Below are 23,209 nucleotides of genomic sequence, written 5' to 3' on the forward strand. Positions count from 1 at the left end.
GGCGCTCTTCCAACACACAAAGTGAAATACCAAGTGCTATACATATAAGGTGGGATTTGCAAAAACTCTCTCTGTTAAACTGCTTCTTCTCCCTTTGGAGATGGTGGCAGATCTCTCACACATTCCAACTGCTCAGTTGGGCCCGTGGTGAAAGCTTTTTAAATCTCTATTTTATGACTATTAGAAACATGAGAGAACCAAGGATTTATCATCAACGTCATCTTATACAGCCTCTGTCCATCCTCTCTCTTTTCTAATTTCCCAGTTTAATTCACCAGTTGACACTGCCTAACAGGCTGCAAAAATCTGCCTTCTCAAGCAGTCATGAGAGAGCCTGTAAATTTCTCAAAGCCCTTTCATAACATACCCAAACTATTTACCGTTGCCTCCAAAGAAGTCTGCTTTGGAACAGTATCATAAGGTCAAGTTATCGCACTGAAACACCTATTAGTATAAAGAGAATGAAAAAAAAAGAAAAAAGAAAAATGAACAAACCAACAGCACTAGCACAGCCCTGGAAAATATGAAGTCATAAGTAGAGTTCAGCCAGAGCAGGCTCCCATTAAACTTTGTTTAAGAGCCAAGTTCCACCCTGAGATATGTGTGAGCTGCAGTTTATTTCGGGGGAGCTGTGCCGTACTTTATGTCAGGGCAAGGCTGGGACACAAGTATGTATCTGTTACAAGTCAGAGAGGAGTAAAGCCCACATCCCTTTTGCATTTTTTGGTTCCATCTGCATAGATGGAATAGAAAACTGAAAGAAGTGGATAAGACAGCCCACGCTTTCACAGGGCCTGTCTGTCAAATTTAATTCCTTCTTCCACAAGACCTGATGGCTATGTTTCTAAATCCACTAAGGTACTTTCATGAGACATGGTAGTCTTTCCCCATGCCCCTGCCACCCCCACAAGAGTTGAGTTAAACACACAAGTAGAAGCTCTAAGGTTTGACTATATTCTTTGCTCTTGGGATTCCCTTCAGAAGACAGTCAGCAAGAAATGTTGCCTAGGGTATGCATGTGCTTTATAAAGAAGGGAGATACACAGCAGTCTGGCTTTGCTTCCTTAAAGCCTTACACTGAACACTTTTTTCTGACAAGCAGGAGCTCAGCTGAATGAGGAGGGAAGAGGGAGCGGCAGAGACCCATTCGGCTTGCATTCCCAGACAGGGGCTAGGCATGACAGCACCTTTGTGCTGTGCTGAGTTGCATGGACAGCTTCAGGCAACAGCCTTTACCGTTGCTGGGGCTGGCTCCTGCTGCACAGCTGGCTGTTAGAGGGGACAAAAGGACAAAGTCATGACCACATGCATTTCTGCATGGTTCCTGGAAGCACTGTGGTTACCTGGGGGAACAAGGCAAGGGAGTGCCTTGCTCTGTGACACAAGCTGTGCCTTCAGTAATGCTGAGCTCCCAAGGTTGAATTCCTTCAATTTCAAGTTAAAAGAGCTCATTGAAGACGAGGGCAGAGGGGGGAGGTAAGGCTCAGTCCTGCCAAGTGGTGAGTCTGGATATGAGCAGGAGGTTAAAATATTTCATATGAGAAACTCTGGTAAATGCAAAAAGTTTTATCACAGAATCACAGAATCACAGAATGTTAGGGATTGGAAGGGACCTCAAAAGATCATCTAGTCCAATCCCCCTGCCGGAGCAGGATTGCCTAGATCATATCACACAGGAATGTGTCCAGGCGGGTTTTGAATGTCTCCAGAGAAGGAGAATCCACAACCTCTCTGGGCAGCCTGTTCCAGTGTTCGGTCACCCTCACCGTAAAGAAGTTTTTCCTCATATTTCTGTGGAACCTCCTGTGTTCCAGCTTGCACCCATTGCCCCTTGTCCTGTCAAGGGATGTCACTGAGAAGAGCCTGGCTCCATCCTCATGACACTTGCCCTTTACATATTCATAAACATTAATGAGGTCACCCCTCAGTCTCCTCTTCTCTAAGCTAAAGAGACCCAGCTCCCTCAGCCTCTCCTCATAAGGGACATGTTCCACTCCCTTAATCATCTTTGTGGCTCTGCTCTGGACTCTCTCTAGCAGTTCCCTGTCCTTCTTGAACTGAGGGGCCCAGAACTGGACACAATATTCCAGATGCGGCCTCACCAGGGCAGAGTAGAGGGGGAGGAGAACCTCTCTTGACCTGCTAACCACACCCCTTCTAATACACCCCAGGATGCCATTGGCCTTCTTGGCCACAAGGGCACACTGCTGGCTCATGGTCATACCATGGTCATTTTATACCCCAAGGCAACCCTTTAAACACTGGAATACTAACTGTGGCTCAAGAATTTCCCATGCCTCAGACCCCTAGATGGTTGCCTTGTGCTTTAACTCTCCATCAGGCATTTGCTACTGGCTCTAATGGGGAAGACAGACCATCAGCTCCGTGCTCACTACAGCAGTTTCACGGGCAGAGGTGAAAAAGTGTGTAAGTCCTAGTTAGGCAAGAATGCCCAGCACCATCAGGATCAAACCTATCTTGGCAATCACTTGTCATGGATCCTGTAGCAGATGGAAAGAAGTGGCAGTGTCCCTGGGAAAGAAAGTCTCTCTTTCTTAATACTGGTGTGACCTAACAGCCAGCTGGTGAGGGCCAAGGCAAACACACAGGCAGCTCTAGTAATGCCACAACATGGCTTCATTGTGCAATGGCAGTGAAACAAAGAATGGGAAAAATCAGTGTCAAATCCCATTAGCTAGAAGATGGATTGGAAATATCCCAGCAAGGATGGGGAATGGGAAAGACCGATATGTGTGCTCTGAGAGTCTGGAGGGACGATACAGCCCTTAGCCACAGGCAGGGTGCCTCGGCTTTGAGCCTGTCAAGGGACTGATTTTGCATTTCTTACTACATCTCCCCTCACCCAGGATTATGTTCAGTGTTGGAGAGAAGCATCCTCTTAGGGATATGGATGTTCTTGCCCACAGACAGCAAGCTGTTACCTTAATGTGCCAAATAGCGGCAAACAAAATCAATTGCTAATCTGGATACCCGCATTTATCAGTATGTCCCTTGCAGACTTCCCTCAGCCACCTGCATGTCCTGAACCTTGCTATGTGCTGCTGGCAGAGGGGCACAACCAGGAGGTCACATTGCTCAGGTTTGAGAGCCTCTTCTCAGGTGTGAGCTGTGAAGGAAATCACTTAGGTGGAAAATGGCATGTGCTAGATGCTCCAGTTTCCAAGCCTGTTTTCCTTGTTCAATGAGGCAAATACACCCCTCTCCTCTGGAATGAATCACAGACACAATCTTTGATTACAGGACGTGTTCTCCCCTCTCCTAGTGACTGCTGCAATTTCATATCTGACAAAAATGGGCACCCAGACCTCCAAAGGGAGTAGCTTCTATTTCCCCTTCTGGCCACCTCCAGCAGCTGCCAGATTCTGCAAGGTCCTGGGTCTGGGCAGCACCACACTTGAAAGGGAGGGATATTTACCCAGCGATTCGGTACTCAAGTCACTTAAAAACAGCACAGTGGAAGCAGCAACACGGAAGTCATGCTCCCATCTGCTCTGCTACCAGCCTCAGGAGAAAACAGGGCACAGGATATGCTTCCTGCCTGGTGAAGGATCGTAGCAGCCTGGGAGAGAAGGCATGACCTCTTCCTTAAAGGAAATGCAAGTCATAGAGAGAAGTGGAGGGAAAAAGTCCAGGCTGCATTTTATTTTAAAAAATGACATGCAGTCGGACCTCCTCTTGCTTTCTCCCCATGTTTAAAGGTGATCCTTACTTATTTAGCAATGACATATCTTAAACAGTTTCATCTGCCTCTGCCACCCCATTGTTGCTACAGTCAGTCATGAACCTTCTGACACAAGTCAGATGCTGTTGAAATGAAAGGTTTCATTCATCGCAAGCAGAGGCAATCAGAGGAGGTACCCCAGGAGGAGAAGGGCTTGGTTCATGCTCTGTTTCCAGCTCACAAATGGTTATGTCCCCAGGATGCAGAGATTAAGCATCTCACACAGAACGTGGGAGGAGGAAGAAGAGTCTTTGTCTGAGATTGACAGACTCTAATGGATTCCAGAAGGGGAAATCTTTTACCGAGGAGCAACAGCAACGTCCAGAGAAATACAAAAGCATTTATCTCCCCAGTTGCATTCCTGCTTGCCAAAAGCAGGAGGGGTGATTTACTCCTCCTTGGTACAAGGAGTCCCTTATGGATCATTAATCCACAGGGAGAATGAGCTCAGGAGCCACAGACATCTTTTCTTAATGTGCAAGAACCTTGAATCAGCAGGAAGTATTCTTCTTTGGGAGCATACAGGATCAGTTTATCTTTATTTGCTCCCCACTACACCCCGTCTTCAATAGTGGTTCCTACAAGAGCTCTAGTTACCACAGATATATCACTTTGCCTTCATTAAAATCTGTGATGATAGTAGATGATGCTGCTGTGAGCTAAATCAAGGGGTTTGAAGCAGAGTAATATTAAAAAGTGAAGATCTCAAATCAGCAAATTCTGCTCCAAAGTCCAATGAAATCAATACGAGCAATCTCAAATTCTAGGGTACAAGTATCTCAACATCACTGCTTTAGGCAATGCAATGATAATTTGCAGTGAGTAAGGCATTTCCTGAGAAGTTCTGCAGAAACGTGAAGGAGACAGAAATGATCAACTATTTGTTTACATGCCAGGACCTCAGGTGATGAAGCTTTTTGTTTGCAGCTAGACCTGGTCAGAAAACAGGCACCAAAAGTTACTAGGAAAGTGTCAGATCTGGTGTATACCTCTTGCTCTTATGTTCTCATTTCTTTAGGAGTAACAAAAAGAAAAATAGCCTAATTTTGTCTCACTTTGACTCTCTGAAACTACCTGAAAATATTTCCACAATGCTTCAGTTGCTAAATGAGGAACATTAAAGACTGGTTATCTCTATTCACAACATGCAGTCATTTATGAAATGCCACGAGTCTGTAGCGGATGGCATTTTATACTCTTTACCTTGGCGAAAAAATGTGCAGCAGAGAACTACATTTCTGTATTCAAATCTCCCAAGAAGCACTCACTTCATGCTCAGATTTGACAGGTTCCACATAAGTCTGGTAAATCCACATCCTTATTGCTCTAGATGACTTACAAGACCAGAAATGTGGCTGCAAGAGAAAACCAAAGCTGGCTGGTGTCCCTGGGTTTTATGCTCTCCTGTGTGTCTGTGTGTGCACACAGCACCCTTTAATTTTGCTCTTTGTCAAACATTGTGTCACAGAGTTAGGCTTTGATAAGTTGAAAAGTATGAAGGTTAGAACAATCATGTTTACATGTATTACCACCTGCTACTTCATTTCTTCCATGGTGCTTAAACGTTCAGGCATGTGGCTTTGAAACACGCTACCTTTAATGCACTTAAAATCTCCGCTGGATTTCCAGCTTGCTTTGATCTCCACGGTCTAGAGGCTATCTCAGAGAATACAAATAAATACATTTAGGGGAAAAATATTTTAAAGGAGAAAATCCTGAAGTCCTTCCAACTTGATATGCTTTGCCAGTTGATGTCATACCTAAGGTTGTTTTTTTCCATTTTATCTTTATGCTTCAGGAGGCCTAAATCTCTGCCCAGAATGAGCAACTTGATGAGGTAACTTGGGAGAATGGATGTGGTCAGTGCCCCTTATCATAAGCACTGAAGTGGCAAATAATTGTTGATTTTTGGCAGAAAGGAGATGGAGGAGAGATTATTTCTGTCCTGAGGAATTTGCAGACTAAACAAAGCGAAAAGGATACATTTATGCAATGGAGAAGAGTGTATTTTGTTAAGAAGGAATGGGAAGGATGTGAGAGGAACAACGGTAAGAGCTTGTTATTAATCATGAGTAGGAAGGAGACCTTGATTGGAGAGCTGGAAACAGAGGAAAGACTTGGCTAACCCAGGCTATGAGCAAACCAGTTTCTTTCTGGGGCTGTACAACACCATCTTTTCCATCTCTCACCACATGAAGTCACCATGCATCACTGCCTTTGTGGTAATGGCTTGGACTTGAAGTAATCTCAAATTGTCCCCTGTACAGCAAGCAAGTAGAAATGGGAGCTGGGTTCTTGGGTCAGCGTGGGGTGTGGTTAATTTGAGAAGGAGGGAGCATAATCTGGGGAGATAATCTGAGGTGGGTGGGCAAGTAAGCAGCATGGGAGAGGTGTTTGGAGGGACCAGATGCATTCATCTCTACAAAAGGTGAGACAGAAGGTGATTTTTCATTTTTTTAAGGATAATCTAGGGCTCTGACACTAACCATTTCTGGAGCTCTAGGTATGGAGGAGAAGACACCTCTCAGTGGGAGCTGGGAAAGTGCCAAAGGCAATCAACAAGGTTTCACAAGAATTGGTCCTTTTCCATTAGGTGGACATAGCCTGCCCAAGAAGGACCTACAAAGAACCCTTTTCCTCCCTGACCTGGTGCCGTTCTTCTTGGCCATACTGATGTTAGCAGAAGCCATTCACTCCACTCTTCTTCATGACCCTTCTTCAAGACTGGAGCAGGGATAGGATGAGTAATAGGAAAAGTGTGCAGAGCACACTGAGTGGTTTTGAAAAAGAGAAAAAAAAAACATTACTTCCCCTTTTCCCAAAGCAAAGAGGAAGCTGGAACGGAAGCATGGCTCTCAACGGCAGTTTTGTTTCCTGGTCTGCTCTGCTCAACCCTTTATGCAGGCTGCTCTGTAGGGATGCAGCCTAATCCTGTGTATATCCCCCTGTTTCCAAGCGCTTAATTGCCATTAGTAATTGGTAGTATAGGCTTCTTTAAAATAAAAAAAAAGTTCCAATGAGCTCAGTGAGTAGAAAATTGGATTTCTATGAAACAGGCTCCAAAAATCAAAGTCCACTGACGTAATTATGGAAATTCAAGAGAGACAGACAATAATAAACTCTCCCAATTGTGTGATCCAGGATGTAAAAAGCATGTCCTCAGTGGTAAATAAAAATTCCTATGTGATGACAGGATAGATCTGGAGGGGGGATTTGTTGCTTCATAGCAAGCTGTGAAGATGAGAGAGCAAAGAGAAACCAACAGAGAAGAGAAGAAGGAGGGAGATGGAAGAGGGTGTCACGCCCAGAGGAAACAAGGCCTCAGCCCAGAGGATGACAAGGGAAGATTTATGGCTTCCTTGCCTGTGCTTTTCTTCCTTCTCACTGCCAGGACTGTAAAAGGTCCTTGAAAAAAGGGAGGAAATGGTATTTAGCAACTGGGACCTGTGTTTCTCTCCTATGTTGAGATATGAACACTTACCTGTGGGCTGAGAAAGGGACACATATGAAGGATTAGGAGGTGCAGAGGATATCTGAACTAGACAACCTGAGAGGTCAGATGTGAGAGAGAGGTAATGACAGAGACTGGTCCATTCTCTGAGAGCATCCTTGTATCATGGATACATCAAGAATTTAATTTTCTGCTCACTGTATTGGATAAGACAAGGACTGTGCTCATGACACTTAAATGAACCATCAACATTTAGAAGACCAACCTCTGCTAGCTCATGAGTGATGGTTATTAAAGTCTCAGGAAATAATAGAATTTTCTGAAAATGTAATTTCATAATAAATTGGTAAATTTCTAGCCCTAATACACGTTAACAAAACCTTGAAAACAGAATTCAACAATATACCCATATAGATCCCAGAAGACAGAAATAAAATATAAAAATCCAGAGTGTCATTTTAAACATTCTTCAGAATTTTTGAAAATGTGCACAAGTTTCCTGAATTCTTGGATGACCACATTTTTTATGGTAACTCTTCACAAACCACTAGAAATATTTTTTCTCTCTGCTCAATCATACATGTAACTCTTTAACCACCTGTGTTTAAGTGATTTGCAGGCTATTTGTTTTAACTAAGGATTATTTGGTTTAGCTAAGGTTGGTCATCAGGAGCTGCTTCTTCATCCTTTATTAAGTACTGAAATTTTTGAAGTATCCAGTTAGCAGATGAGAAGCATCTTGCTTTTGTCTTAGTAAGTATGCTTTTTCAAAGAAAACAAGCTTATTTTTCTTGTGTACAGAGAACAAATTTGCCTACTCAAGTTAACTTGGAGTAACAATCTGATCAAATCTGCCCACTTGAGGTTTAAACTTGCACCATTCACTGCCTGAAGAAGAGCACAGACTTGGCCTTTCCTAATCTGGGTTCTCCCCTTTTAAATAGTTTCTTGTGTGATTCAATGTCTCTATAGCATCGTGAGCTGCTAGGCTCTGACTGCATATACAGTCAGGAGAGACACACCTGAATCTGGCATCTGCAAGGGATAGCTTGCATAAGGCTGCTTTGCTGATGTTTTACTATATAATATAAAAAGGATATTTTGTAATATTTTCCAACTCTCATATATATATATATCTTCCTGCTCTCTTTCTTGCTACTGAGTTTATGCCTCTGAGAAGCCTTCAAAAATCTAGTCATTTTTTCTGCTGCTTTCAAAGGCATCTGTCATATAAAAAGGGAAACATGAGCTTGTGAGAATTGGTCTGTGAATAGCGATGTGGTCAGGGAAATAAAACTCTCCATACTCAGAAGTCTGACTAGTGAAAAGCCATATAAGTAATGAAAAGGGTGGTGTGTATATATATATGTATGTCTCTGTATATGTATGCATATAGATATACAGTATGTTACATATATATGCACTGTGTGTGTGCATATGTATGTATATAAAGAATTCAAATCCATTTTCTAGGTTTGATGTTACTAAAATAGTCTCTGTTTGCCAATCTAAACACCCACACATATGTAAAGACTTGATGTCTGATTCTGCATTGCTGTGACCTTGTCACACATGGTCTTTATAATGTGGACGGCCTCGTAAAAGTAGACATTTTAAACATGCAGTCCCCAGTAAAATAGGCATTTATCACTCGTGATAACATGGAGCTGTCTCAGGGTGTGTTCAAAAGCCCCCCTGCAACTTGCTGATAAAAAGCTTAACTCCGTTTCAGGGCTTATCTGAAGAAGAAAGAGGTAGACCCTCATGAAATAACTGATTTTTTTTTTCCTAAGATGAAAAAGAGAGGGAGGGAGAAGGAAAAAATATCACTTTAAAACTTCAATGCAGCAGAACAAGTTTAACCTGTTGAGATTTTAAGTGAAGTTTTCTGCTTCATCATGAAGAACCCTGTGGTGAAACATATGTCAGAAGAGAAGAAGATATGAGAAACTGGCCTCCTTTGCAGATGAGAAGATTAATTAAGAGGAAAATCACTTAGCCAGATGTCTCATTGGTGAAACTACACGTGCAAGGTACATCTGCAATAAGGGAGCAGCATAGCACAGACAGTGCACTTGATTTCCATGCTAACATTGGAGACACAGGAATTGGGTGTGAATTAGATCATGCTGACTCCTGGAGAAACAGAGTACGGATCTTATTTCAGCTACAAATTGTGAGCTGCACGCTTGTTGTTATAACATTGCTGTACCATCACTTGTTGTAGCTGAGTTATGGGTTACAAAGAAATTATCGAGAGAAGACAGTCCTTTTCTCCATTTGTGTTCATAAATTGTTGGCAAACCAAACCTGATTTCTCCAAGTGCCACTTTTCTACATTCACTGAGTAGTTTTTCAGAATGCTTAGCAGCTGGTGAATTTTTCATCAACTCATTACTGGGGTAACACTGTCAAATTCATTTGACTTAGGAACTTAAGTCTTTCAGAAGTAAGTAAAACACAGTCTGTCTGCTGTCCAAATACTTTCCCGGCTGAGGTGTTCATGTATTCTTGTCACTGCAGCATCCCGATTTTTCATGCATTTCCTATCACAACTTGGATGTGAAGCAAAAAAATGTAAACAAAGATCCTACTAGTGCCAAACTCCATGTTTAAAAGTTTTGTGATCTGTGGGAAACAAATAGGCCAGTTGCTAAACGGCTTCTGAGCTACATTTTTTTTCCTAAGCCTGTATTACAAAATTAGAGAGTGAGAAGCAAAGAGCTGTTGTCCCCGTGGATCTACTGGAATCAATCTAATTCCTACCTCCTGGCTGCTATAAATGCCTTCCCATAGCCAAAAGCTGCCTCTCCAGCAGTGCCCCTGGAAAGCAGTCATTTCTCTCCTACCCGTAACGTGCTCTCTATGTAGGCTACCAGCCTTTTGAAGAAAGGGTGTCCGTACAGCACCTAGCACAGTCAGATCCCTCTCTTGGCTTGAATTTCTCTATGCTATGGGAATACTAATCCCTCCCCAACAATAGAGACAGGCACCCCACAGAGCAGACACACAAACAGACTTTCATTAGAGAATGCAGTCCCGAAAGCCTATTTTACAAAAGGCTTTGCTGATTGGACTCAGTCTTTTGAAGTGATGGATGTGGCGTATATTCCTCAAGAGCCTAGAAAGAAAGGTGCAGCAGTATCAGCAATGAGATGCAGACACTGCACAATTCTGTAATATTAATAGGCTTAAGCACGTAACCAGCCATAACCTGAATCTTGAACAACTACTGTATAAATCATTGGCTTTTCTTTTTCTTTTTCTTTTTCTTTTTCTTTTTCTTTTTCTTTTTCTTTTTCTTTTTCTTTTTCTTTTTCTTTTTCTTTTTCTTTTTCTTTTTCTTTTTCTTTTTCTTTTTCTTTTTCTTTTTTTTCTTTTTCCTTTTCCTTTTCTTTTTCCTTTTCTTTTTCCTTTTCTTTTTCCTTTTCTTTTTCCTTTTCTTTTTCTTTCTCTTTTTCTTTCTCTTTTTCTTTTTCTTTTTCTTTTTCTTTTTCTTTTTCTTTTTCTTTTTCTTTTTCTTTTTCTTTTTCTTTTTCTTTTTCTTTTTCTTTTTCTTTTTCTTTTTCTTTTTCTTTTTCTTTTTCTTTTTCTTTTTCTTTCTCTTTCTCTTTCTCTTTCTCTTTTTCTTTTTCTTTTTCTTTTTCTTTTTCTTTTTCTTTTTCTTTTTCTTTTTCTTTTTCTTTTTCTTTTTCTTTCTCTTTCTCTTTCTCTTTTTCTTTTTCTCTTTTTCTTTTTCTCTTTTTCTTTTTCTCTTTTTCTTTTCTTTTTCTTTTTCTTTTTCTTTTTCTTTTTCTTTTTCTTTTTCTTTTTCTTTTTCTTTTTCTTTTTCTTTCTCTTTTTCTTTCTCTTTTTCTTTCTCTTTTTCTTTCTCTTTTTCTTTCTCTTTTTCTTTCTCTTTTTCTTTCTCTTTTTCTTTCTCTTTTTCTCTTTTTCTTTTTCTTTTCTTTTTGTGAAAAGCAGTGCCTAGAAATGCTGAGAACTGTGCATTTTAAAAAAGCAGGCTCCTATTTGAGTGGACTTCCCCCCCATTCCCTCCAGCTTAACAGTTTGCCAACATTTTTGCTGTTAATTACTGAAATTTCAGGTGTATTCTGAGCCTTTCCATTTACAGACTTTCACATCGACATCTCAGGCAATGAGGGTGTCGAGGAGAGCCCTGGGGTATAAAGCTAAATTTTCCAATTCATATGCACAGTGGTGGGAGACAAATATACAAGCAGAGGCCTTCAATTTACATAAATGCTTGTGGGATACATTTTGAGACTTCTATGCTAAAAATGAGAGGTTATTATAATCTATAGGTTTTCTTGCTTATAAATGTTTACAGGTTTACCAGTGAAGACCAAAATTTTCCTAATCAATAGCCTCTATTTTTGTTTATTAGTTACTGTCACAGACAAGTGCTTCTGTTGATTAAGGGCAATGAAATCAAATCTATTGCCAAGGCAGCGAATAACATGATTAAAAGTCTACGAGGACCATTTGCGGCTTTTCACAGGCCCTGTGTGAAAGGTAGCAGTATTGCTCCAGGAACATTTAAAGGATCAGTTTGCAGCCCCAAAATATATCTCATAATGAGTTAAAGATAGGGCAAGGCTGTTCTCAGAACCAGACTCGCCATTAACAGCTGTCGCTTTGCCTTTATCAGAGGCCACCTTTGCCAAGCTCTCAGCCTCTCTGGAGGGGACGGCCCACACATACTTGACTCTTTTTGCCAGAAGTCCTGGCTGTCATTGTGGCAGGTGGAGAAGCTGGGCATGATGGAACCGAGAACTCCTGCTCGTGGGACAGAGGCAGCACGAGGGTCTGCTCCCCCTGAGCAGGGCAGGGTTTGCACCTGGGCTGGACTACAGCCAGCAATGCAGATGGAAAGCACACAGCTCACAAGGTTTGCCTTGCTTCACCCTGTTCCTGACCCTCTTCCTCTCTCTGCAGCTGGTGCATGGCCTGAGGTCCAGTCTTGCCCCCGGTTTCCTTTTGGGCCAATTCTTCTACATGTCAGAGAGCGCACTGCTTCCCTACCCACCCAGAAGAAAGACCTTATCTGCTGGTAGGTGATGAGGAAGAGAAGCCTCCACAAATTCTCTCCTTAACCACTAATTCCTTTGACAGCTGGCATTTGGAGTATGAGACACCCAAGTAAAACGTTTCCAGCATGCTGAGTACAGATTGAATCCTGTAAGGTGCAGAGCACCTTCTCCAAGGGGATGAACACCTCTGCCCCCCAAAGATGGCTTTGCATAGATCACTGCCTCCCCAGACTGAACCTTTGACCCAGTGATGTTTATTTGCGTAAGTCCTTCACCTCATTTAAGCTGTCCCGTTGCCTTGGAACTGGGTCACCACAGTCTAAAAGGAAGAGGGCAAAACCTGCGGTCTGAACAGAGATTGCCAAACCTGTGGAATTCCTCAGATTTTGTAGTAAGCCTGTACATCCAAGCAGAGGTGGGAGAAAGCAAATGTATTTAAAAATGATGCACGTAAAAATCAGGAAGTTCATGTTCCTGCTGTCAGGCTAGATCCCTTTTATATCAGAAGAAGAAAAAGAAAAGAAAAATAAACTGGAGTTATATTCACAGCACAATATTGTGTTGAATCCCGGCCAACAAAATTGAAGCCCAACTCCATTTTTGGCTTTGGTAGCAGACTTCTCTACTTCGGTATTCAATTTTATTCCAGCCACACACAAACGTCTGTTACCAATGAACAATGGAGTAAATGTACACACACTGCCTAACATTAGCAGGCTGAATTACTGGCTCCCTTGCCTCTCTGTTGAGTAGACAGAGACCACTCAGAGTGATGGGATATCTGAGCTGGACATCAGAAGTGCTCGAGATTAGACGGTGTGGCATCCCTGTATAGAGGCAGAATACATTTGCAGGGTTCACAGAGCTGAATATTTTAAATCTGAAGCAGTAGTCTACTCCCACCTGGATTGCCAGGATCATACTGTATTTATAGAATGAATAAAATTCCTTATCAGCCGCAAGTGAATACAAGGAGATAAGCAAAGAACATGAGCAATTAGGTAACTGAACACTGTTCGGGTTACATCAGTAGGCAGCTGCTCTGTGGTCTCACCTGCAGATACTCAGCAAAGAATTAATATGTTCAGTATAGTCAATGTTTTTTGCTGATTCTTATGCATTTTTACACACATTTCAAAGATTTTCACTATGGTTAGGAAGCAAATTTGTTTTCCCAGTTACTCTGCCTGTCTGGCAAACATCTGCTGCCATGCTGTGCAGTGCCTGTCAATGCATTTATCTTTCAATATCTTGTTTCTTGAAAAAATTGCTGGACTTTTACTAAGAAATAAGACCTTTTTCCCAAGACCTACCCCCCAGAACCTCAACCATTATAAAAACAATGCACCAAACTTGCATTATACAGGAATACAGAACTATCAGATTTCCCTCTAATTTGATTTTGCTCTTAATCTGTAAATTTGATCCATGTAATTTAAAAAACAAAAGGAGAGACAGACAGACAAAATACAGGAACATCCCATCTGAATCAGTAAGGGAAATTATGAGAGCAAATAAAGACTAGATAGTCACTATTTTTCATTCAGAATACTACTTCTAGCTAGATTGCAAGCCATTTATTTTCACTGGCAATCATATGATCTTAAAATGATTGAAGATGAGAATTCCTGCCTAGATTTTGGAAAAAAAACAAGACAACCTGATGCATCAGCCTTTTTTCATTATGAATGGACAAAAGGCCTGACGGGGTGCTAACTCCTCATCCGGATGCACCCTAGTGCCTTCTGTGGGGTCTTCTGACAACCTGGGTCTGTCAGAGGAGTGATTTGTAATGTATTCAGGACTGTAGAGCTGGTCCTGGACTTGTCACCTGGCCAAGCCTGTCACTAAAGATACAAGATTGAGTCCAGACCCTTGTAGATATTGCACAATGAGCAAAATGCACCTCAATGAGTCAAGACCACCCTCCTGCACATGCTTGGAGAGCACCAATGGCAGTAATTTACTCAAGCTTTTCCAAACCCAAACACTCAGAATCCTGAATTAGCCTGCATGTTTCTTTCCTATCAATAATAGAAAACAAGCTATAATAGAAACAATAGAAAACAAGCTATAATATTTTAGACTGCTGAATAAAATAGAATAAAATTTAATATAAAGCTAGCATCTAATTTTTCTTGTTGGTTAGAACTTGCAAAAAGGACTAAAGGGTAAATAGAAATTGCTGGTCAGGATTCTAGAAGTGCTGCTCACTGTGTCATTTCAGCTGAATCAGCCTGCCACATTCAGAGCTTGGGAAACATCGTCAGTGTCAACATCCATACAAACCAAATATTCTTGCAGCAATCTCTGGATCAAACCCTGAATCGCAGGCAGCTCCCAGCAATGCTGTCTCTACTTTCTGCCTTCATTACTGATCCACAGTATGATAAACAATTCTGCTATTGGCAGTTTGTTTATTAAAAATAATACAAAACCACGGGCTTGAATTAAAGCAGGAAAGATTATACTAAAGCCATAAAAGAGATATGGAGCTGCTATTGCAGCACTGAAAACTCAGAATTTTCCCATTGACTTTTCTCAGCTTAGCAAATCAGAATCCACCCCCTTCCCCTCCACTTTCTTAATACTGTCTCAAAATGAACGCTACCATGCTGCAGCTAAGCCTCTGTTCTCGCTTGGCTGTTTGGGCCAAATTCTCACTTGGCAAATTTACTGAAATATGCCGACTTACGCCAGCAGAGGACTTGCTCTCCTGTACCCTCTCTTGCTGAGAAACTAATTTGCTTGTCCTTAAGCCCACGTTTCTAAATTTCCAGGAGCAGAAACGCATTGTGGCTTTAAATATAGACCGTCAGTTTGTGGCTTGCATCTCGTATTACACACAGACAGCTTGAGACCCTAAACACAAGTTAGGCAGCACCATTAATATCTTAGCAAAGCGTCAGTATGCTTTTGAAATGCTCTGTATTTTCATTCCTGAAGGCGGAGGGAGGGAAAAACATTCAAACGAAACTTTTCTAAGCCAGGGTTTAGGCGGAAATGTTACTAACTTTGCTCGGTCCTATTCAGGAGCCCGAGTTTGCTGAGCCTGTTTCAGTTCTTCACACACATGCGCACGCACAAACACAAAGAATAAAAAAGGAAAACAGTTTCATCTCAACTTTTTTTCTTCAGGATTAGTCTCAGGCATTCTTTTTTTTTTTTTAATATGAAACGCATTAGACGATCTTTTCCTTAAGCGGCAGACTGGTAAATCCACTCTTTTTGTAAGGAGGGGGGGATAAAGGTACTCACGTGGTGGAGATGTCGCATTGTTTTGGTAACTCATAATTTACGCCTTGAAAAATGCCTTGTTTGTGCTGACAGTCTCTCTTCCCTGCTCAGAACGGACGGCAGGACTGAACAGAACAGCTGGAAGAGCCCGGGAAAATGCTTCTCTTGTTCAGGCTCTCCTTGCCTGGCTCCTGACCCCTTTACAACTGGAAAAGGAAACAGCACATGTGTCATTCTCTTTTGCCTGTGTAGCTCACATGAGCGGGGAGGGGCACCCATTTGCAGATAGCAGTAACTGTATTCAAGTTTTGCAAGTTGGATGTATTCCACCCCTTTGCTTTTACTAGCCAGCAACCAGTGGAAAGAAAACGCTCTTTTCATTCTTAGACAAATATAAATGCACCTATTAGATTCGCTTCCCAAAACCCTACCACCACCATTGATATTATTTCTTTTAAGCGTAAAACTTGCTGCTGACTCCCTTCCCAAAATGCCTATAATCAGTGGGTGAGATCAAAAGTAGGGCTTTCAATTTTCATTGCCCAGCAGCATCCTTAACACTCACAGTCTAACTGGTTCTGTCCTTTTAATGGGTGAAAATATTGAGAATGACATTTACTGGGTCAGAGTAGTTACGTCAGCGTATAGCATGAATCTACTCTGTGCTCAGAACAAGAAGGAACCTGTGGATGCGGTACAGGATGAGGCACAAGTAATTCCAGTCCTGGCTCTGACACAGGCTTCTTATGGCATCTTGGGCAAAGCACTTAATCCCTGTCTCAGTTTGTCATTTGTAGAATAAATATGATACAACTGATTTGCTCCCAGTCTGGGTATTTTTATTTTAATCTGCATGCAGGCATTGTTTATAAATAGGATATATTTATTGGTCTGCGTGGGTTAATTTACTCATACTCTGCAGCAAGTTTTTCAGCCTGGACTAGGCTACCAGCTCCCTCGTTTATGTTGTTACCATTTAAAGCTGTCTGGCTATCTGCATGCTATACTGCAATCAGCAGTATGTAGTTGTTGTTAGCGTGCATACACAGCCTGTGGTTGACATGGGCTAGGACTTCTAGGTTGTACTAAAATCCAAGTAATGTGTAACACATGTTTCTTAGATGCTAAGAAGAATGGACAAAATTTTCCTTTTCCTGGTCATTGTGAGTCAGGATAAATTAACTGCCTGCCTGTGACAGCAAAAACACAGTAACCATCAGAATGGAAGTGGAAAAATACAGAGTCATGAAATTCAGGCTGAAACTCATCCTGTTTTGCAAAACTGTCACAGGATATTTCTGTGAAATCATCTCAGTGACCTCCTACAAGAAATCAATGCTGCGAACTTGGTTCACAGTATTTATTTAACAGCTATAGGATGGAAAGAACAGTGACTTATTTACATGCCAATGACAAATAACAGCTTGTTTGTGAGCTCGGATACAGTAAACGACTTCGGTCAGCGTTTTCCACACTCTAGGCTTGTGGTAGAGAGCCCTGGAACATTTAGTGATAGACAGAGCAAAGCAAGGCACAAAACAAAGAGGGAAAAATAATAGCAAAAACTCCTGACGTTGCTCTGCTGGGTTCAACTCTATAGCGCAAAATTGATTTACACCAGATAGCTTCTCTGTGAAAATACTGATGGACGTGTTATCTATTACTACTTCTTCTATATTTGAAGCATGACATGCACATGTAAAATTGGGGCTTTCTGTCCTGGAGCATGAGAATTGTTGTCATACAAACTTATTACATTTAAATCTTTCATCATCCTGATCCCTGAGAAATTTCAGAATTGCTGTTGAGAAAAGACTTCTCAGCCACTGCAACTGAATTGAAGGATGGAAGGTATCGATGGCTTCATTATGTTAGTGCCAGTGGTCTAGATCCTTCCCAGTAGTTTTGTGCAGACTACTCAAAATGGCATATGCGCATCCAAGGGGGCTGCCCTAAACTTATCCTGATTAGCTCCTAGTGCTTAACCCCTTTACATCTATGCAACACTTCCTGCATCTGTCTTTGTTGTCCTTATTAAGGCTACTCTCCTACCACCAAATTCTCTGGGAGAGTTATAACCAAGTTTACATAAGAGGGTTCTGGCAGAACCAAGTCCACATGGGAAAGTCCCCTTTAACACCTTGATATTGTCCCTTTTCATAGGATGTCTTTCTTTGCTTATTGAAAAGACTGGGATACCCAGGAAATCAGAGCGCCTGGGATGCATTTCCCAAGGCTTTTGCTTGCCCTCCATTTCCCAAGGCTTTTGCTTGCCAAGCCATTTAATGGCTTGCAGGCCATTAAAGAGACCTTCCCTGACCTTTCCCACTCATCATTAATGGGAAATGCATGAGGCTGGAAAAGGAAGCAAGCACAACAGCTCCATGCAGCCCAGCACGCTTCCGGAGGAGCCTGAAATTGGGTTGCAAAACAAAGAGGAGCCCAGTGTTCTCTGCCTTCCCCGACCTTCAGCTGGCCGCCCCTGAGGGACAGGAGGCACCAAAGGAACCCAGAGGAAAAGATGGGAGTGGGAGGGTGGTGGGGAAAATATGTGATTAATCATTAATTTCCAGCTTTTCTGAACTCTCTCCTAAACTTTAAATACAGTGGTTCCTTCTGGCAAAAAAGCCCCCCACAAAGGTGAAAGGGTGAAGATAACACAAGGGTAGCTGAAAGCATTTTTTATCTGAGCACTAAGATATTCATACAGGATCCACCAGATCTGTGGGATAACACAGGTATGCTGAGAAGTGTGTGTCAGCCGTGTGGCTTTCATCAGCCAATTACTTGATCTTCTGAGGCCATCATGTTTCCAACTATCCTACAGAAGAAGTATCGGTTTCCTGTCCTGGTGAATACTTCTGTATCGCCAGCCTTTGAAAGCTCAGAGTGTTTTCTGAGCAAGGAAACCAAAATTCCCTTTTTGCCTCAGTAGGGCTTTCAGATGTGATAGTCTTTTCAGGTCCAAGAGTTTTAGCTCAGAAGTGGGACCTCTTTTTCCTCTGATACTGCAATTTATCCTTCTCCTCTTAAGCACAGATGTGTAATGAATTCATAGTCAGGCCCACACGTTTGTTCCTTTTGATACTATCTTGCTCCAAGATAAATGATATTTCACGGTCGTTCAGGCTTGGCAAGCTGGTGCCGCGAGCCGCAGCTGTTGTTCCCAACGGGAAGGGAGGGTTTAGGCTGCACTCAAAGGAAAATAAATAAATAAGCCAAAGGAAAAAGTCTCTCTTCAGGAAGTTATGCCTGACAACAATAGGACATCAGACTAGAAATACCTGTCTTTGCAAAAAGTGTAATCTTAGCCTGTAAAAACTGGGGCAAGATTGAAAGAGGCTGAGTGGAAAGCTGTCAGTAATATCCCTCATTGTCCACCCTGCACAGCCTCCCAGCCTCAGAGAGGGTGTTTGGATCCACCACCTGGACCTTTGAGGAGAGGATGTAGCAGCAGCTGAAGCGGTGCTTGCCTGGTTGTGAGTTCAAGATGGGCCTCATGCCCGCACTGATGGCCACTTTTGCATGAGCCAGTAGTGTGTCCCACCAGGCCGCATGCCATGGTCACCTGGCCAGCTGGCATGAAAGATAGTGTTGAAACTTTCTCCTTTCCTCTGCTGGCTACACACTTCAGACTGTCTTAAACATGCCAGGCTGGTGAGCTATATGTGTGGTTGTGTGTGGTTGGGATGGATCCCAAACTTTGAAGACTTTTTGCAGGTCAAGGAGACATATATCTATGGTGCAGCAGAAGTTGATAGGCTGAACCCTGAAGGAGGGACACTTTGTATGAGAGATGCTTCAGGAAAGCATTTGGTTCTGGACACCCTGTGAAATACCATTTTCTACTGATTACCTTCTCCATCTCTGGAAGGAATAATAGTCTATTTATTTGTTACCTTGTGTGGTAGGATCTTCTCCCTTACTTCAGTTCTCTTGTTTCCTTCCTGTTTCCCATTTATTTTTGTGCTAAGAGTGTGGGGATTACTGGCCATAGACTACCCAACCCCTGTGTGGGCCAGCTCAGGCCTGGAGAACGTAATGGAGAATGAAACCTTTGTGACCATGCAAAAGGGATCAAAGTAGAAAGTAGACTTATTACCCAAGATAGACTATGATACTAGTGTAACTCATGTTTTATGTGGTGCCTATGCTGCCAGTGACTGTAAGTGCAACTAACTTGTGAAATCCTTGGGGTACAAAGCAGGAATTTTCTGTCTGCAGTCATAGCAGTAATTGTTACTGAACAAGTTCTTGACCCTCACATAAGACCAAAAGAGAAGGACTTACTCTGGAGATAAGACACTTTCCTTCCTACTTTGTATCTCATGCATATGTCTCTATTTTTACCACTCCTCTGACTTCTACTTGAACCTTTGAGATATATTCACAGAATCAGAGAATCACAGAATCAATCAGGTTGGAAGAGACCTCTGGGATCATCTAGTCCAACCGTTGCCCTGACACCACCCTGTCGACTAGACCATGGCACTAAGTGCCATGTCCAGTCGTTTCTTAAACACATCCAGAGGTGGTGACTCCACCACCTCCCTGGGCAGCCCGTTCCAATGTCTAATGACCCTTTCTGAGAAGAAATACTTCCTAATGTCCAACCTGAACCTCCCCTGGCGAAGCTTGAGGCTGTGTCCTCTTGTCCTATCGTTAGTTGCTTGTGTTCCTATCCCTGGAACACAGTGTACCCCCTGCTTTGCCTTACCTCACAAATAATTACAGTTAAAGGATGTAGCATGCCTGTTTGTGTTTAAGGCATCCCCACTTAGGCTGTTAGTTTATTTGGGGCAAGTTCTTTTCCACTTATGTCTGTAAAGTATCTGTGTTCTCAGGGGAACCTCCAGTGTCACTACAATACAAATCTTTCACAAAACATGCCATCAGTCTGTGAAATAGAAATACAAGGATACTCTACATCTTCTCTAGAGCTCTGTGCTTGGCTTTCTGTGAACGGTAGTTCATTTAATGACACCGTGGATGGAAAATGGGTAAGGTCAAGAGCCCAGTGCACAAAATGTTGCAGGTTCTCTGTGACTATATATAATGTTGTCATGTCCGAAGATCAAAAAGATACCTTAGAGTCACTGATTCCTTCCTCCTCTCTAATACCCAATACCACTGAAAAGCACGTCATCTGTTCATACTCTAGACCAGTCAACAGGATGTTGACATGCTGTTTGATAGTGCACATTTGGGACAGTGATAACATAAGCTGGGTAGATGTGGAGGTGGTGAGTCATACTATTGGTTCTTGCTGAGTTCAAGAAATCTGAGAGCAGGCTTTGGTACATGCATTTCTCATAACAAAAGAACTAAAAGATAAATAAAATAAAGTTAATCATGCTGAACTTTAAAACAAACAAAAGGGAAGACTTGCTCACACAAAACAGAATTAAACACTGGAAGTCATCATTCCTAGGGGGATCTAGTGTAGTTAGACCTTCAGTTTGACTGAAGACCATCACTCTTGTTTACGTAGTTGGAACTGTATTATCTGTAGCATAATTTCAATAAGTTGGTTTTTTTCTAGGTCATTGCATAACTCCAAAATGGCTGGAAAATTGAAAGTCGAGTCCTGATGCCTGTGGAGCCTGGTGTGTTTTGTTACCCAAGTGTCAAATTAAGCTTTCTCTGCTAGTTAAAGTGCAGGTCAAAATACTCTCAAAGGTTGCTTGTCCATCACCTGGACTGTCCTTGTGTAACATGAACTATGGGTTTGACTCAGTCTGAGCTGTCTGGGAGGTTGGATCCTAAGCCTCTCTTGTACTTTAGCAAGGGCTTCAGCCTGTTTTCTACCCTTTCTAGTCTGGATGGATCAGGCTCAGATGGGACACATCCAAAGTTGAGATCTTTCTAATCACAGTGTGGATGCTTTGACCAAAGCAGTAGCTGGGATACATCTAACAAAGGTGATGGATAAGTGTGTGTGCTTTAAATCCATTCTGAGTCTGCTTCCCATGTTGCAGCAACACGGAGCCAAACACAGTCAGATTGGCAGATGATATTTCATGAAATACAATAACACTGAGGTATTTGCTCTTAATTTTATCCTGCACATACTATCCTCTCAGGCGAAAAAGGCATCAGATTAAGACTACTTTCTTCTATAAGTGAAAGAGCAAAAAACTCTTGCTTCTCTTCTGTACCTCTGGTCAATCCACAACTGGCAGACTCTATGCAGGATTGAACGCTAAATATACTCAGAGGTACTTACCCTACCAAATTAATGCTGTCCTGGGAATTTTGACAAGCATACTTTATAATAAATGTGCTAGATACCTTCCTCATCATATTGATGATGTAATGGTCTTCACTTTTGTTATCAGACTGCTTTCCATAGCCTTGGATTAATTATAAAAGCAGAGATACTTCACTGCGGAGTTTAGTGTTTCAACCCTCTATCTGAGCACAAAGCTGGCATGTGATAGACATAGCTATATTGAATGAAACTACGGCACCATGAGGACGTGCGTGATGACCCTGAAACACTGCCACTTAGCACTGCTCCTATCACTGCTTTAAAAATAAATCCACAAAATTCCTAGCCCAAGGAAGGCTTGAACTTCATTTTTCTCGAGTCATGTGATTTTAGTTGTTTTTATTTTAAAACAACCTTAAACTCGCATATTTTTTTCTTTTATTCTGCAACTTGTCTGAGCAATCATGAAGATGTTTGTGTTTACTGACTTAGTCAAGTTGGTTCTTTTGTTAAGTGATTAATTAAATAACTAGAAGACGTAGTCAGCAATCCTAATGGAGTTCATTAGAATCTCACCAATAACTCAGCACTGCAGTAGGAAGAAAGGGCTTACAAGGAGTTAGCACAGATCTGGGTCCTCCCAAGCTTCCTCAGGGTGTGTTCTCCTTTGGTCCCTGCCTGTAGTGTTTGCAAAAACTTGGGCTCTTGCAGGTCATTCCCAAAGTGGCAAGTGGTTACTATATCCTGCATGCAGGGCATCCCTTAGGACCACAAAGATGAAATTTGGGAGCTCCCAAAGCAATGAACATTTTTAGTCTGGTATTGTTGCTTTTTGGGCTCTTTTTGTGTGGGTTTTTTTGTTTTGGTTTGGTTTAGTTTTGGGGTTGGTGTTTTTGTTTTTTTTTTTAAATTAAATCTTATTCTAAACAATTCCTAAATCAATAGACATAGGATCCGGGGACCCCTGACTAAAATCCTGGTGTACCTTGCAGCTACAGTGTAGAAATAAATTTTTCTTATCTGCTCACTGGTGTACTCTAAGGAAAAAAAAACCACGTTTTTTGACCCCTGCCATATGAACACGTGTCTTCCCAGTGCAGTCATGTGACTGGATTTGCTAACATCCTGCAGACAGTTCCACCCATTGCTTTCAAAAGACTATTCACAGTAATTAAGCAGATGAGAAAGTGACTGTAAAACCAGAGCTCCGGGGAGGAGTCTCAAAGCCAAAACCAAGCATTAGACATGTGATTCCTCACTGTCCTTTAGCAAGACACAAGTGGGTGCCTTATTTTTTCTTTTAATTTTAAAGGAAAGTCAGTCACCCCTGCTTAATGGGTAGTTTGTAGTTCTATTAAACGGTGAAATATTCATCTCATTTAAGTGAGGTTTCTACGCCACTGATAATAAATTTGTTTTACAAGCTTTGTACGGGAGTGGGAGAGAAAGAGTTCCTATAGTGCAACTAAATGTACTGGATGTGGCTATCCTTGAGGTCCACTCCCCAGTGAGTCCAGCTAAAATAGGATATGGTC

General features: G+C 41.9%; 1 protein-coding gene across 1 annotated transcript in view; it reads right to left on the bottom strand.

Moving 5' to 3' along the window:
* The window catches only part of GYPC (glycophorin C (Gerbich blood group)), a 34,838-nt gene extending 19,154 nt beyond the window's left edge, over positions 1 to 15,684 (bottom strand). Inside the window, exon 1 of the mRNA XM_068408142.1 lies at positions 15,485 to 15,684. Within this exon, the coding sequence (XP_068264243.1) occupies positions 15,485 to 15,518 (34 nt within the window). The 5' untranslated portion in view covers positions 15,519 to 15,684. The remainder of the gene's footprint in view (positions 1 to 15,484) is intronic.
* Positions 15,685 to 23,209: the final 7,525 nt, after the last annotated feature.

The sequence above is a fragment of the Nyctibius grandis genome, chromosome 9 (assembly GCF_013368605.1).
Source record: "Nyctibius grandis isolate bNycGra1 chromosome 9, bNycGra1.pri, whole genome shotgun sequence".
In the NCBI taxonomy this organism is placed as follows: Eukaryota; Metazoa; Chordata; class Aves; order Nyctibiiformes; family Nyctibiidae; genus Nyctibius; species Nyctibius grandis.